The sequence below is a fragment of the Oncorhynchus gorbuscha genome, linkage group LG07 (assembly GCF_021184085.1).
Source record: "Oncorhynchus gorbuscha isolate QuinsamMale2020 ecotype Even-year linkage group LG07, OgorEven_v1.0, whole genome shotgun sequence".
NCBI lineage: Eukaryota > Metazoa > Chordata > Actinopteri > Salmoniformes > Salmonidae > Oncorhynchus > Oncorhynchus gorbuscha.
In genome coordinates, this window is record NC_060179.1 from 26,033,581 (window position 1) to 26,051,080 (window position 17,500).

General features: G+C 45.8%; 1 protein-coding gene across 1 annotated transcript in view; it reads left to right on the plus strand.

Annotated features, from left to right (window-relative positions):
* Positions 1-17,500, plus strand: part of LOC124039706 (extracellular sulfatase Sulf-1-like) — a 73,681-nt gene that overhangs the window by 12,036 nt on the left and 44,145 nt on the right. Inside the window, exons 2-3 of the mRNA XM_046355958.1 lie at positions 15,111-15,334; positions 16,737-16,976. Of these exons, the coding sequence (XP_046211914.1) occupies positions 15,111-15,334; positions 16,737-16,976 (464 nt within the window). The remainder of the gene's footprint in view (positions 1-15,110; positions 15,335-16,736; positions 16,977-17,500) is intronic.

Sequence of the window (17,500 nt, forward strand, 5' to 3'; positions counted from 1 at the left end):
GGTCTTTATGGTCTTTAGGGTATAGGGTCTTTAGAGTCTTTATGATATAGGGTCTTTAAGGTATAGGGTCTTTAAGGTATAGGGTCTTTATGGTCTAGGGTCTAGGTTCTTTAGGGTCTTTATGGTCTAAGGTCTTTATGGTCTTTAGGGTATAGGGTCTTTGTTATAGGGTCTTTGGTATAGGGTCTGTATGGTCTAAGGTCTTTATGGTCTAGGGTCTTTAAGTTCTAGGGTCTTTATGGGATAAGGTCTTTATGGTCCTTAGGGTATGGGGTCTTTGGTATAGGGTCTTTATGGTCTAGCATCTTTGTGGTCTTTGTGGTATAGGGTCTTTTGGTCTAGGGTCTTTATGGCCTAGGCTCTTTAGGGTCTAGGGTATTTAAGGTCTTTATGGTATAGGGTCTTTATGTTCCTTATGATATAGGGTCTTTAGGTTATTGGGTCTGTATGGTATTGGATCTTTGTTCCTTTGGATATAGGGTCTTTAGAGTATTGGGTCTTTATGGTCTTTAGGGTCTTTAGGGTATAGGGTCTTTATGGTATATGGTCTTTTTGGTCTTTAGGGTATAGGGTCTTTATGGTCTTTAGGGTAGAGGGTCTTTACAGTATAGGGTCTTCATGGTCTAGGGTCTTTAGGGTCTTTATGGTTTAGGGTCTTTAGGGTCTTTATGGTCTTTAGGGTTTTTATGGTTTAGGGTCTTTATGGTCTTTAGGGTCTTTATGGTCTTTATTGTCTAGGGTCTTTAGGGTCTATGGTTTAGGGTCTTTAGGGTCTTTAGGGTCTTGATGGTCTAGGGTCTTTAGGGTTCTAGGGTCTTTGGGTCTTTAAGGTCTAGGGTATTTAGGGTCTAGGGTATTTAGGGTCTAGGGTCTTTATGGTCTAAGTTGGATATAATATCTATGCTGTAAATGTCCTAAACAGTGATAAGCTGAGGACTGAGAACGATTGAGCGATAGAACTCTACGTGGGTGAATATTGTCTTTAAGGAGTGGTTGTCTAAATTACAGTGTGTTAAGGCTGGCAGGTGCTGGAGTGTGTGCCAGGACAGATAAAAGTAATTGAATTACAAATGACGCTACGCACGCCTCGGAAAGCCACACGCATAGCGCCCAGGGCAATGGAAACGAGAGGAGAACACTTGGGGTACAAATTACAGGTTCAGTACGCCTGAGTTTGACTGACTGACTGTGTGTGTGCATTTCTGACTGACATAAAGTATGTACTCACACACATTCACAGACTGTGTGTGTGTGTGTGTGTGTGTGTGTGTGTGTGTGTGTGTGTGTGTGTGTGTGTGTGTGTGTGTGTGTGTGTGTGTGTGTGTGTGTGTGTGTGTGTGTGTGTGTGTGTGTGTGTGTGAGAGAGACATGGACAGCGGAGTGAAAGGCCTAGCACAGACGCCATGGGGCGAGAACGCACCAAGATATTTTTTACAAGGTATCATGTGTTACTCGGTGGCGGTCATGGCTGTAGATTGTTTATGACAGCCTGGGTCTGGCGAACCTTGTTCTCAGGGTCTCTGTCTCTCTGGGTTTCCTGAGAATACGCCTGCACATGCTCCACATTCTGGCGGTGTAGCGTTTCACGCTACCGTTCCTAGGACACAGGCACTTTAGCCGGGAGCTTGCTGATAGAGCTGCTACCTCTGTCTGTAATCTACAACCGTAGCATGAAAGAGCAGTGGACATTTTCATAAATGTGTGTTTTAGTGCACACATGGAATCCAGAGTACATTGAGATGTAATGTGTAATTAATACTGCCTGCAGTTCCTTAGTCTATATCAGTTGATGGCATGAATCAAGTTGTATGGTGCAACTGCAGTACCCTAGTTTGAAGTACACTAGTTTGTAGTACTCTAGTTTTAGGTCCGCCAATACCAGAGTCCTTCTGTAGCTCAGTTGGTAGAGCATGGCGCTTGTAACGCCAGGGAAGTGGGTTCGATTCCCGGGATCACCCATACGTAGAATATATGCACACATGACTGTAAGTCGCTTTGGATAAAAGCGTCTGCTAAATGGCATATATTATTATTATTATAAGACAGTGTTTCCCAATCCTGGTCCTCCAGTACCCTCAACAGAACACAGTTAAGTTGTAGCCCTTGACAAACACATCTTATTCAACTCATTGAGTTGAATCAGGTGTGTTTGTCAATAGGATTAGGGTTGGGCTGTTAGAAATACGGACCAGGGTTGGGCTGTTGGGGGTACTGGAGGACCAGGGTTGGGCTGTTGGGGGTACTGGAGGACCAGGGTTGGGCTGTTGGGGGTACTGGAGGACCAGGGTTGGGCTGGAGGACCAGGGTTGGGCTGTTGGGGGTACTGGAGGATCAGGGTTGGGCTGTTGGGGGTACTGGAGGACCAGGGTTGGGCTGTTGGGGGTACTGGAGGATCAGGGTTGCGCTGTTGGGGGTACTGGAGGATCAGGGTTGGGCTGTTGGGGGTACTGGAGGACCAGGGTTGGGCTGTTGGGGGTACTGGAGGATCAGGGTTGGGGGTACTGGAGGACCAGGGTTGGGCTGTTGGGGGTACTGGAGGACCAGGGTTGGGCTGTTGGGGGTACTGGAGGACCAGGGTTGGGCTGTTGGGGGTACTGGATGACCAGGGTTGGGAAACACTGCCCTAAGGCATTGCACAGGAGGCATTGGGATGAAGGTTTTGTTTTTGCTCCTCTGTTGATTGACACATGGATTTGCTCTGGATTTCCAGCTTGGTCCAAAGTTACTCTGTAGAGAGAATTGGTTTGCGTCCCAAATGGCACCCTGTTTCATATGTAGTACAGTACTCTTGACCAGGTACCATAAGTAATAGGGTGCCGTTTGGGAAGCACACTTGTTGTATCGAACATAGCACTCTGAAACGTCTTATGCTAATCCTGGTGTTTGGATTACACTTGAGATCGGCCCTAACTCCATTCTTGTGGTTGCTGTGGTGTAGCAATTTGTCACACACACGCATGCAGTCCACAAAGTCCACAAACAAGACCCAAATTGCTCTATGCCATGTCAAAACAATTGTCCTGCCCTTTTAAACAAATCTGTAGAGCAAGTGGCTCTGTTCTGGAGGAGGAGCATTAATCATTCGAGAAAGACTGTTCACGTCCCAAATGGCACCCTATTCCCTGTATATTGCTCTACTTTTGACCAAATAGGGAATAGGGTGCCATTATTATTTGGTCATTATAGACTTAGTTTTGTTAACTAGATCAGCAGTTTATTTTCTTACGCCAGTGTCAATGAATAACCTGCTCTAAATAGCAAGCATGACTATCCTCACCGATTACACCTCTGAAACACACACACACACACACACACACACACACACACACACACACACACACACACACACACACACACACACACACACACACACACACACACACACACACACACACACACACACACACACACACACACACACACACACACACACACACACACACACACACACACACACACACACACAGAGATGAATGACTCAACACCAGGGCCAATCCTTAGTCCAACAACTTGTTCCTCATAGCTTCTCTTTCTTTCTCTCCTTCTCAGAAAGAAGGCCCCATGTTCATGAAAGAGGGATTTTAGTCTTAAATCTGTGCCACACTTCTCATGTCAGTGATCAGTGCAGAAACATGCATTCTGGGATTACTGAAGTGGGTAAACTACAGAGGTTTTTATAAAAATACGAAAATGCTAATGACTCACTCTGGTCTCTCTGTCTGTCTCTCTGTGTGTGTGTGCCTCTCTCTGTCTCTGTCTCTCTGTGTGTGTGTGTGCCTCTCTCTTTGTCTCTGTCTCTCTGTGTTTGTGTGCCTCTCTCTGTGTCTCTGTGTTTGTGTGCCTCTCTCTGTGTCTCTGTGTGTGTGTGCCTCTCTCTCTGTCTCTCTGTGTGTGTGCCTGCCTCTCTCTCTGTCTGTGTGTGTGTGTGCCTCTTTCTCTATGTCTGTCTCTGTCTCTCTCTGTCTCTGTCTCTCTGTGTGTGTGTGTGTGCTTCTCTCTCTGTCTCTGTCTCTGTCTCTCTGTCTCTCTGTCTCTGTCTCTGTCTCTCTGTCTCTGTCTCTGTCTCTCTCTGTTTCTGTCTCTGTCTCTGTGTCTGTCTCTGTCTCTGTCTCTGTCTCTGTCTCTGTCTCTGTCTCTGTCTCTCTGTCTCTCTGTCTCTCTGTCTCTCTGTCTCTCTGTCTCTCTGTCTCTCTGTCTCTGTCTCTGTCTCTGTCTCTGTCTCTGTCTCTCTCTCTGTTTCTGTCTCTGTGTGTGTGTGTGTCTCTCGCTGTGCCACCATGCTGCTGATTTCATGGGAAAGAAGTATATATCTTTATTAACAATGACCTCAGTGGAAACCCATTGAAACAATTTGCTCAACTTCTTTTTTTGTGGTTTTGGGGAGTCATTTATGCAAGATATATTTGAATTGTGGCACACAGAGAGGAGAAAGCCACCCATCACGAGTGAGTTTGACTGGCAGATTTGGTCCATAGACTGTTTTAAATGGGAGAACCAGGGTTATGTCCTAAATGTTACAATATTTCATATGTAGTGCACTACTTTTTACCAGAGGCCATTATGGTAGTGCACTATATAGGGTGCACTGTATGGGGATTAGGATGCCATTTGGTACACATTCCTGTGGTTGTCTTGAAAGGCTATATGGATGAAAATAGATACTTAGAGTATATTGTAGAATTATGATCTATACCGTACCAGTCAAAAGTTTGAACACACCTGCTCATTCCAGGGTTATTCTTTATTTTAAAATGTTCTACATTGTAGAATAATAGTGAAGACATCAAAACTCTGAAATAACACATCATGTAGTAACCAAAAAAGTGTTAAACCAATCAAAATATATTTTATATTTGAAATTCTTCAAAGTAGCTACCCTTTGCCTTGATGACAGCTTTGCACATGTTTGGCATTCTCTCAACCAGCTTCACCTGGAATGCTTTTCCAACAGTCTGGAAGGAGTTCTCACATATGCTGTGCACTTGTTGGCTTTTTTTTACCACAGTCATGTAATGAGCAAACTGTTGTAGTTGCAGCTGCAATCTGTTTGTCCTAATCACTCTGCATGTCCATCAAAGACCACATCTCTGTAATTGCTTTTCCTCAATATTTCTTCTCCTCTCTCTCCCCCCCCCCCTCTCTCTCTCTCTCTCTGTGTTTTTGTACTCCCTCTATTAATGCTCTTATAAAAGGAGTCTCCTGGAACTTCATCAGGGCCTCCAGATTACTTAGCAGTGCGGGACTAGAATAGACACCAGGGCCTCCTAATAAGACACCAAGGCCTCCTGATGACTCAGCAGTATGGGACTAGTATAGACACCGGGGCCTCCTGATGAGACACCAGGGCCTCCTGATGACTCAGCAGTATGGGACTAGTATAGACACCGGGGCCTCCTGATGAGACACCAGGGCCTCCTAATGACTTAGCAGTATGGGACTAGTATAGACACCAGGGCCTTCTGATGAGACACCAGGGCCTCCTAATGACTTAGCAGTATGGGACTAGTATAGACACCAGGGCCTCCTAATGACTTAGCAGTATGGGACTAGTATAGACACCAGGGCCTCCTGATGAGACACCAAGGCCTCCTGATGACTCAGCAGTATGGGACTAGTATAGACACCGGGGCCTCCTGATGAGACACCAGGGCCTCCTGATGACTCAGCAGTATGGGACTAGTATAGACACCGGGGCCTCCTGATGAGACACCAGGGCCTCCTGATGACTTAGCAGTATGGGACTAGTATGGACACCGGGGCCTCCTGATGAGACACCAGGGCCTCCTGATGACTTAGCAGTATGGGACTAGTATAGACACCGGGGCCTCCTGATGAGACACCAGGGCCTCCTGATGACTTAGCAGTATGGGAGGTTGTATGTGAAAACTCTTTCTAAGAAGCATACAATGCCGATTTAAGCCGTTTACATGTCCTAATAAGTCAAAAGATTCCCACGAAAACCAGGTGTTTTAATCAGCGTATGTTTACTTCAATGTTTGACCTTCCTCCAATTTAAGATAAGCAGAGTAAGGTGTTTACATGACTATTGCCATACTTGACCGACTGCCATAATCAGTTAAATATCATACTATTACTGTGCATGTAAACATTCTCAATGTCTACTGTTCATTTGCAGATGGCTCGCATCTGATGGTTCCACTAGTGGTGTGTGGTCCTGGTTGGCTGATTTATTACTAAGTCAAGCAGTTTGTTAGCTATAGTTAGGCTTATATGTTAGTTGCATCTTAGCTAGCTTGTTGTCTAGTAAGGAATGGTATTATTAACAGAGACATACTATGTACAGCGCTTTCCCTCACGAACACACAGTACACACACACACACAGAGTCAACTCCCGACTTTTCCGAAACAGCCGTCCTCTTGTGTGTTTTAATCATTTCCCTCTCAGCGTTCCCAGCAGAGTTCCCAACGGACCACCTGGTGGCCGGGCTGCTTCAGCCTTTGATGTCTGTGGGAGCTGGATTAATTGAATGATATATTTACATGGACACATAATTAATGATGAGGGTCTAGCAGCCTGGGGCTAAGGGCTGTAAGGGCTCTACAAAGGGGCTCTCTGAGGGTCTCAGGGCGAAGGGTGTAGGGTTTAGGGGTTGAACTCGGGCTACCAGTACGGATTCAGCTTTCACAGAACCAAGGCACTCCTTTAGTTATACAACTAATGTGTTGGTGTTGTTGCAATCCAGATCTCTGTTGATTTATAGTTTTCATAGATCAGTTGTCAGTACTGGGCTTGAATCATATTTGTCCTTACTTTGTGACGGAGGTGTCACTGGAGTGAGTGTGAGAGTGTGGTAACTAAAGAGGCAGCACTCCTTCAGTCCGTGGGCTGGACAGCAGTGTGGGAGAGAGATTCAGGCTTGACCCGCGCCCTACCCCTCTACCTCCACTACTCCCTTCTGCCCCGGCCTACTCGGGGCACCCTGGGCCCTCCTCACAAAGGTTCTTCTCAGTGTACCAGGCCCCGTGGCGTCCGCCCAGCCAAATTCCCCAACAGGATTAGAGCAACATTTGGAACAAACCTCAATATTAAGCTCATGTGGCTCCATAAAAACTCCCCCCCCCCACCCCCCCTCTGGAAAAACAAGTGGGAGTCATCGAGGCTGGGCTGAAATATGAGAGCGCTATCAGAACCAAATGAGTAGATTCTGTCTCTCCCTCTTCTACACACAGCGATCTCCTCATACATTCTCTCTCATGATTTATTTGTCATCTCGGCACACACACACATATTCCTAATCGTTCTCTCTGTCTCTCTCTACCTCTGAGATTATCCTTCGTTGCTACACAGCCCATAGCTCTCTCTCTCTCTCTCTCTCTCAATAGGTGGTCAGGCCCTCGCTGAAGTACAGTACACTCAGAAACCATGGCAACAAAGCTAGCTAGCTAGTGCAGGGATGGCTGTCTGTCTGAATGGTCGACTGGTAGGCTGCTGGGAAGGCCTCTAACCACACAGCGTCCTGTGCCCTGACCGTGCACTGACCTGAGTGGTTATGTGGCTTTGATCGCGGCTAGTTTAGACTAACCTCAGCCACCTGGGCTGAGATGGGCCTCCTGAGCTACACACACACTCACACACACACAACACACACATGGGTTCCTTGGGGGGTGAGAAAGGGAGAATGAGTGTGTGTGTATCTGTGTGTACATGCTTGTGTGTGTGTGTGTGAAGTCATCCCAAGCCAAGGAGGGAGACGGAAACCTTTACAAGCCCCAGAGGGACAATGGTGGATGGTGGTTAAGGAGCGTTTGGGAAGCTCTCTGATTGGCTGTGCATTCCTTACAGCCACAGGTAACGCACGACCCTCCACACACATACAAACACAGACCACTAGAGCACCACCACATGGCAGACGGATTGCGTCTGGCTCAGTCTTCTGTTTGGCAGCACCGTCCTGCACATTTATTAGTCATTACTGAACAATGGAGGAAATAAAAGAAAGAGGGACAATGGAATGAACATGAAACAAGACACTGATTGATCCTTGAACATCCTCCTCTTTCCCCTGAAAGTGAACTGTCCCGATCATCAGAACTCCTTATGTTCTTCTGAAACCCTCCATCCATTTTGTTCCGTGTCTTGCTGAACATGAAAAGTTATATTGGAGGAGAGGTTCTGAGTGTCAAACCTAAACCAGATGTCACTGGGACCCTGAGGTAAGTCCCTCATTCATGATAGGCCTGCTTGTTAGGGACAAGCCCCCCCCCCCGTTTCCCTCTCTTTTTGATTCTCACTCTTTCTCCCTCTCTCCCTCTCGCTCTGTCCATCTCCAGGCTAGCCAAGATTAGTCCAAATGGGGACTAAAGGAGATCCTAATAAAATAAAATCTCTCCCTCTCGCTCTGTCCATCTCCAGGCTAGTCAAGGCAGAAAGGAAGAGCGCAGATGAGAGGAGAAAGTAGGGCCTGATGGCATAGTTAGAATGCTGCGTGCTGCTGGAGTGTGCAATGTATGCTACCATAGCTCTGTCTCACTCCCTATACAGCTGCAAGGCTTTTCTTGTAATTCATGGTTAGTAGTGAAGGGAGAGGTTGTTTTATATCGGGGGTGAAAGAAGAAGACATTAGTCATGAGAGTAGAAGATTATCATGCTGTCTACCATTAAGCACCCTAAGCGCGGCACCTTATTCTCATAGGGCTCAGGTCCAAAGTAGTACACTAGTAAGGGAACAGGGTGCCATTTGGGACGCTGACTCAGTGTTGATGGCCATTAATCTGAAAATTGCACATTTCTTACTCCATCTGGCAGCTGTGTGCGTGTCAGAGGGACTGACTGGAAACTCCATAGTGCCCTTTTTGTTTTGGTCGACTTTGAACCCCCGTCCCCAGGCCCTTTTCTTCTCCTGGACGGCTGGTCCGTCCCCAATATTCTACTACTGCAGCTGAACCCTTGATGAGTACAGTAAAGGAGTAATGAGTAATTTAAAGGCTCATTAGCGGAGCTAATCCTCCAAAACAATTAGGAAGCAGAAACAGTATGACTCTGCAGTCAGGTTGAGTACCAAATGGCACACTATTCCATATGGGCCCTGGCCAAAAGTAGTGCACTAAATAGGGGATATAGGGTGCTATTTGGGACATCACCCCTGTGTCTGGCATAAAAGACCTCTTGTTTCCTACAGACGTATAGAACTATGTTCTAGGGGGATGTTTGTGGGGCGAAGAGAAATGTTTTTGCCCCTCTTACTAAGTTGAGGGTCTTTGGTCTATAGTTTGCTTTGGTTGGGTTCACTTAAGCTTTCTCAAGAGGTCATTCCTTTTAAATGTGTCAGTTTGGTCTGAAGGAAAAAGGTTAAGAAAAACGATGCTGCTCTTAGAAAGGAAAAAAAGGAGAGATTCTTGACTTCTGATCAAGAATTCTCATATTTCCTTCACATTTGGAGATTTTCTATCACTTTTCTGAAAGTTGCCAAATACCTTCCATATGCAAAGCATTTGAAATGCCAGATAACAGAAGAACACAGTATTCTAGTCAACTATTCCCTCAGGTTGGAACACATCCTGAAGGTTATCATTAAGTGCGTCCCAAATGGAACCCTATTCACATAGGGCTCTGGTCAAAAGTGGTACATTACATAGGGAATAGGGTGGCATTTGGGACGTACAGTGCTTTCAGAAAGTATTCATACCCTTCGACCTTTTGCATCATTTGTTGTGGTACAGCCTGAATTCAAAATTGATTAAATATATATTTTCTCTCACCAGTCTACTCAAATACTACCAGGAGCCTTGTTTCTTTAGGTTATTGTTCTGCTCATGTATTCAGGTGAATTCATCTCTGTTGGAAAGCAGACTGAACCAGGGTTTCCTCTATGATTTTGCCTGTGCTTAGCCCCATTCCGCTTATTTCTTTTGTCCTGAAAAACTCACCTGTTATAAGCATTTTCATAACGTGATGCAGACACCACTCTGCTTGAGAATATGGAGAGGGGTACTCAGTAATGTGTTGTATTAGATTTGCCCCAAACATAACACTTTGTATTCAGGACAAAAAGTTAATTGCAGTATTACTTTAATGCCTTGTTGCAAACAGGTTAGTATTGTAGAGTAACTACAATGCTGTTGATCCATCCTCAGTTTTATCTTATCACAGCCATTGAACTCAAACTGTTTTAAAGTCACTATTGGCCTCATGGTGAAATCCCTGAGTGGTTTCCTACCTCTCTGGGAACTGAGTTAGGAAGGATGCCTGTATCATTGTAGTGACTGGGTGTATTGATACACAATCCAAAGTGTGATTAGTAACTTCACCGTGTTCGAAGGGACATTCAATGTCAGCTTTTTGTATTTTTACCGTTCTACCAATAGGTGCCCTTCTTACATGCTGACCACACCGCTTGCATCGCTTGTGCGAGTGTTGCAAAATAAATGTACACATGCATGTTATTCAATCATTGCACCCACACTGCTTGCGCGGGTCAGCGACCGTCTGTGTAGCCAGGCGCTAAAATAGAAATCGGTCCAATTTTTGATGCGCTGCAAGTCCGGTCACTCCAGTCTCCTCATTGGTTTTTAGGAGCATATACCCACGTGGGTGATTGAAAGATGAACTGAGGTCCACACTGCAGTCGGTGGTAGTAATGCTGTAAAGTTGGTTTCCAACCTCCATATAAAGTCCAAAGAAGAAGAAGAAGCCTGAAGAAAGGAGGAGAGATGACGAGAAACAAACTTGGTTGACCTTTTTATCTGTGGATTAATTGTCGGAGTAGAGTAGCTTTTCATTATTAATTCATTTATTAACATTTCTAAACATAGGCCAGTGACGACAACAATCACAATGTAATCCATTTTAAATTCAGGCTGTAACACAACTAAATGTGGAAAAAGTCAAGGGGTGGGAATACTTTCTGAAGGTAGTGTAGTCAATTATCTCTACTACTACTACTTTGTTCCTGGGTCTACAGCAAGGCTACCCCTGCTCTCTCTTTCTCTCATCTCCCATGGTGTCATAGGAATGTCAGGACATCACTACTGTCAGGAGCTGGAATCTGGTTGTCAGAGGTTAAAGTTCAAGGTGTGTGTGTGTAGGGGTCTCGTAGATGAGTGGGCATCATTGCTGGAACTTCACTTATACAATATTAGAAATGGCTGAGTGCGTAACATATTTTTCCATTTCCTGTGTCCCAATGAGAACTGAAGTTGACCTTTGTTCTCTGAAGGTAAAAAGTCAGTAGAAAAGTGAACCAAATCAGGTCAAATTAACAGTGAATCATGTTCAATTGAGTTAAAGGCAGAGGAAGGTGACAGATGGAACCCTCCTGTCTGTCCCAAACGGCCCCCTATTCTCTATATACTGCACTACATTTGATCACAGCCCTATGGGTCCTGGTCAAAAGTAGTGCCTTTTATAGGGAATAGGGTGCCATTGGGACACTGGCTTTGAAGACAGCTGCCTCAGCACAGTGTCAATGTGCTCCCCCGTCCCATGATCAAGTTTTATAGCATTGTATTAGCGCTGTAATTCCAGTTGTAAGGAGAATGTGGCGATTCGGGGCTGTTAGCGTGGCATGTCACACAATGACACTCTTTATCTGCCTCTTAGCTTCTTCATTCCTCAAGAAGTCCCATGAAAAGACCATTGCTACGGATCATTGGCGTGGCTAATTGATGATGCATCCCAAATGGCACCCTGGTCTTTATATAGCACACCTCTTTTGACCAGAGCCCTCTGGGGCAGCTTATGGGTCCTGGTTAAAAGTAGTGCACTACATAGGGAATAGGGTGCCATTTGATTTGGGATGCAGTGTGAATGTGGGTTGAGTGCGAACATTAGAAGGACCCTTTTGAGTATAGCCTCTTGTTGGGTTGTTTAGAGTCTTCCAGTGACAGTGTAAGGAGTTAAGTGGGCTTCATCATGCGTGTGTGAGTAGGGTGTTTTGTCTCTCGGTAATCTAGTGTTTCTAACATCAAATCAAATTGTGCCGAATACAACAAGTGTAGACCTTACAGTGAAATGCTTACTTACAAGCCCTCAACCGACAATGCAGTTTTAAGAAGAAAACAACAAGTCTTAAGAAATTATTTACTAAATTAACTGAAGTAAACCAGAAATAAATACAAATAAAAATGGAAAAAAAGAAGAAAAATAACAAATAACATCTGGCGTGTCTTGTGTATGTACACGTCTGTGTTTTCACCTGCGTGTGTGTGTGTCCCCTGCCTGAGGGCTGAGGTTCTAAACAGTGCCAGTGTTTGTACAGGGCTGTGAGGATGTCTGGACAGGCTGTCCCAGACAATGCCTGTCCAAAATACTCTCCAAAAAAGCTCTTACTGCTCCATCTGAGATTTACGTCCCAAATGGCACCTTATTCCCTGCATAGTGCACTATGGGCCCTGGTCAAATGTAGTGCACGTTTTAGAGAATAGGGTGCCATTTGGGATGCATGCTAAGAGCTGCTTATTACCATTACACATCTCTATGGGGAGACAAGCAGATGGAAAACCAATGACCAACACAGTTATGCAGATACAGGTTTCATCCCAAATGGCATCCTAATCGCTATTTTGGCACTACTTTTGACAAGGTCACTGGTCAAAAGTTGTGCACTATGTAGGGAATAGGGCATAGTTAACAAAGATTATGTTTAGAGGGAACCAAAAACAGAGATTTAGGCTGACATGATTTGGTGACCATCTGTTCTGACCGACTGATCTGTGAATGCTTCAGTATATCTGTGACGTCGGCTTTGGGCCGACAGACGCTAGCTAGCTATGACGAAACACAGTGGTCAGATAGGGTAGGTTTTCAACTTCGACAATCTCTCGTATTGCTGATTAGGAAGGAAAGAAGATGCGTTGGATGTGGAATGGTGGAGAAGGTAGACATTGATGGGTTGACTACAGAAAGTGTGGGTAAACTACTGTAAAATCCAATCCCAGGAGTAATACAGCCCTCAGCTTGGCCTGAGGGTATGAGTAAGGAAGGTGGACCATGACAGCCAATCCCAGGAGTAATACAGCCCTCAGCTTGGCCTGAGGGTATGAGTAAGGAAGGTGGCCTTGACAACCAGGACATTGTAATAGCAGCTCCATCGTCTCCCAGTGACAGGAGACCTTCTGGACAGCCATCTTGCTGAGTGGCACCATACTGATCTTCATTCTGACCTAATGAGCTGGAACAAAATAGTGGCTCTACCACACCTGAGCCTGGCCCTCCCTCATGGAGAGACCCTCCTTTCTGGGCCAAAACCCCAGTGGGTGTCACTGCCTTTGTCCCTCCCTCTGTGCCTCTCAACTTTAGCAGACAGGCCCAGAGCCAGTTCCCAACCTAGCACTAGGGCTTTCTCCAAGGAGTAAAGAGGGAGCAATGGCTGAATTAAAGGCTGCATACCAATATATTTTTGTGTTTTCCTTCATGATCAGCATTAAGGGAACATATAGGGTAGGTTTTCAACTTTAACTTACTCACCATTCAACATACAGTTTACTCTTAACCAAACAGTAAGTTATGTCTCCAGTTTAAAACCAGTCTATTAAGTCATATTAAAGTACAATACAATGTATTTAAAACATTTCTCTTTGCATTGTTGGGAAAGGCCCCTAAGTAAGCTTTTCACTGTCAGTCCACACTTGTTGTTTTACGAAGCATGTGACAAATAACATTTGATTTGATAAACTTGGTAAGCAATGTTATCAAGAGTGGAATAAAACTATTTACCCCAGTCAATACCAGATGGAAAGTTCTATCAACACCAGCGGACCATAAATCACTGTCTTTCCAAAGCTTCAGAGACTCATTGGCGTCTTTCTGATCGTGGTAAATGTAGAAAAGGCAATAAGCCAGTGGTTATTTATACTGTGGTTATAATCGACAGTGACATCACAAATGGCACCCTATTCCCTGTACACCCCCCCCCTCCCCAACCACCCACCCACCACTACCTCCCCACCACCCCCCACCCCTGTCACGCTTGACGGGCTTGGGATGCCTGTTGACTGACAGGTGGGAGGAAGGGCTGTGATTGGTTCAGGCTGGGGCCTGCTGGAAGGCATTGGAGCGTGGAGAGAGCCAGAGAGAGAGAGATGGTTGATGTGTGATAGAGTTGATCAACACAGGGAGAGAAGCAGATTCAGGCCTCTATACTGGATGTGAAGGGGTTAAGAACAAGATGACATTATAATACTGATGATGTCAACTCAGGTGAGCCCGCTCTCTAGTTCTCTCTCTAATAGTTGCCTTAAGATCGGTCAGTGTCTGTTGTCTGTCGTTTGTGTTTCCCTGCATGTTCTTGTCCAGGTTCAGGCTTGGTTGAGGACTCTGGGGCTGATCTTCATTTAAGGGTTGAGTATTTCACTCAACATCCAGCACATGCTGGAACTGTTATAGGCTGTCCCAAATGGTACCTCATTCCCTTTATATTGCATTACTTTTGACCAGGGCTCATAGGGCTCTAGTCAAAAGTAGTGCACTATATAGGGAGTGCCATTCGGGACTCATTCATAGTAAAGTTTGGGCCAGCATCCCTGTGGTACGCTTTCAACACCTTGAAGAGTCCATGCCCTGATGAATTGAGGCTGTTCTGAGGGCAAAAGCAGTATGCAATATTAGTAAGGTGTTCCTAATGTTTGGGCACTCAGTATACGTTACTGTCTCACTTTCACTCTCCTTGTTGCTCTCTCTCTCTCGTTGTCTCTCCTTAATTACATGTTGTCAACAGTGTGTCAGTAAATACTGCATCTCGACTAACTCCTCCTTCTCCTTTCTCTCTCTCTCGCTCATTCTCTCTGTTCTCTGTTCGTGTCTCTCTCTCTGTGTCTCTCTCTCCATCTCTCTCTCTCTCTCTCTCTCTCTCTCTCTCTCTCTCTCTCTCTCTCTTTGTCTCTCTCTCCATCTCTCTCTCGCCGTGTCTCTCTTTCTCTTGTCTCTCTCTCTCTCTCTCTCTCTCTCTCTCTCTCTCTCTCTCTCTCTCTCTCTCTCTCTCTCTCTCTCTCTCTCTCTCTCTCTCTCTCTCTCTCTCTTCTCTCTCTCTCTCTCTCTTTCTCTGTGTCTCTGCCTCTCTGTCTCTCTCTCTGTGTCTGTCTCCCTCTCTCTCTCTCTCTCTCTCTGTTTCTCTCTCTCTCTGTGTGTGTGTCTGTCTCCCTCTCTTCTCAGACTCCTCCTCAGAAGTGAGAGCTCCAGCGGGTTTCCTCCCTCCGCCATGCTGCTGGTGTGTGTGTCCTGGCTGGGCCTGCTGTCCCTGGGTTGGGACCAGGGCTGTTCAGCATTCAGCACCACCAGAGCCCAGGGAGGCCTGAGGGGACGCATCCAGAGGGACCGCAGGAACATTAGGCCCAACATCATCCTCATCATAACCGACGATCAGGACACGGAGCTTGGTAAGACTGTCATGCTGATCCCCTGGAGGTCTGCTGTATTTTGTAAGAGCCGCCATAGCTGTATGAATCTGGGTTGTATTCATTAGTGCACACTGTAGCGAAACGTTTTGTAACAGAAAATGAGAACAAGCATTTTTGCTGGACAAATTCAGATAGGATCCTCACTCTTTCTGCCCGTTTCCTTCCATTTGGTTCCTAGTGTACATCTCTCGGTCTGTCCTACGGAGGTCTGGGACTATAGTGGTGGTGTTGTCTTGGTCACTATCACTATAAGGTGCTCTTTTGATCAGTGTTGTAATCTACAGGGTGCATGGTTGGCCCTGCTATCTACTGTTCTGGGACTGAGAGCATCCTCACCTCTCTCTCGCTCTTTCTGTCTCCCAGACATAAGCGCAAGCAGACAGAGGGGCCATCTGGCCTTGTGGAGCGGTGTTCAGTGTTTGTGTAATGGATTATGGTTACTTATTACTCTGACAGAATAGGATGGGATGCGAAAAGCTCCAATCCTAGTTTGACCGCAGTGTTTCCCCACAGGGAAATGCAATGTTGCAATCCTCCTCCTCTGACAAAAATCCATCTCCCACACTGTCTGTCACTACAGAGCAGCAGGTTAAGAAGTCATGAAGGAAGATCTACAAACGGAACAGAACAGTCTGAACTGTGTCAATTGTAATTTAGTTACATGGGTCACTGTTAAGTCTATAAGACCGCAGTCTGTGACGATTGTAATTTAGTTACATGGGTCACTGTTAAGTCTATAAGACTGCAGTCTGTGACGATTGTAATTTAGTTATATGGGTCACTGTTAAGTCTATAAGACTGCAGTCTGTGACAATTGTAATTTAGTTACATGGGTCACTGTTAAGTCTATAAGACCGCAGTCTGTGACGATTGTAATTTAGTTACATGGGTCTCTGTTAAGTCTATAAGACCGCAGTCTGTGACGATTGTAATTTAGTTACATGGGTCACTGTTAAGTCTATAAGACTGCAGTCTGTAAGACTGCAGTCTGTAATTTAGTTACATGGGTCACTGTTAAGTCTATAAGACTGCAGTCTGTGACGATTGTAATTTAGTTACATGGGTCACTGTTAAGTCTATAAGACTGCAGTCTGTGACGATTGTAATTTAGTTACATGGGTCACTGTTAAGTCTATAAGACTGCAGTCTGTGACGATTGTAATTTAGTTACATGGGTCACTGTTAAGTCTATAAGACTGCAGTCTGTGACGATTGTAATTTAGTTACATGGGTCACTGTTAAGTCTATAAGACTGCAGTCTGTGACGATTGGCGTCAGCGACACACGGAAATGTTTCTGGATGACTGTTCAACTTGCTTTTCGTCTTTTAACGTCTTTCTTTCCTCATTTCTCCCTTCTCCTCGTTCCTCCTCCCCGCTAGGCTCTCTTCAGGTGATGAATAAGACTCGTAAGATAATGGAAGATGGAGGCACCTCGTTCACCAATGCCTTTGTGAGCACGCCCATGTGCTGTCCGTCGCGCTCCTCCATGCTGACTGGGAAGTATGTTCACAACCACAACACCTACACCAACAATGAGAACTGTTCTTCGCCATCCTGGCAGGCCCAGCATGAACCACGCTCCTTCGCCGTCTACCTCAACAATACAGGATACAGGACAGGTAAGGTGGCACACACACACACTCCCTGCCAGAGTTCTGTCAGTCACCAGCTCCCCAAATGCCTGTTGACAATCACTCCTGTTTTTAGTCAAACACACATTTTTTACAGGAACCGACCCTCCGTTCGCCTGTCTCCCTCCCCATATATCTGCCTGTCTCCCTCCCATCTATCTGTCTGTCTCCCTCCCCATATATCTGCCTGTCTCCCTCCCCATATATCTGCCTGTCTCCCTCCCCCTCTATCTGCCTGTCTCTCTCCCTCTCTATCTTCCTGTCTCCCTCCCCCTCTATCTACCTGTCTCCCTCCCCATATATTTGTCTCCCTCCCCATATATCTGCCTGTCTCCCTCCCCCTCTATCTGCCTGTCTCCCTCCCTCTCTATCTGCCTGTCTCCCTCCCCTCTATCTATCTGCCTGTCTCCCTCCCCATATATCTGCCTGTCTCCCTGCCCATATATCTGCCTGTCTCCCTCCCCCTCTATCTACCTGTCTCCCTCCCTCTCTATCTGCCTGTCTCCCTCCCC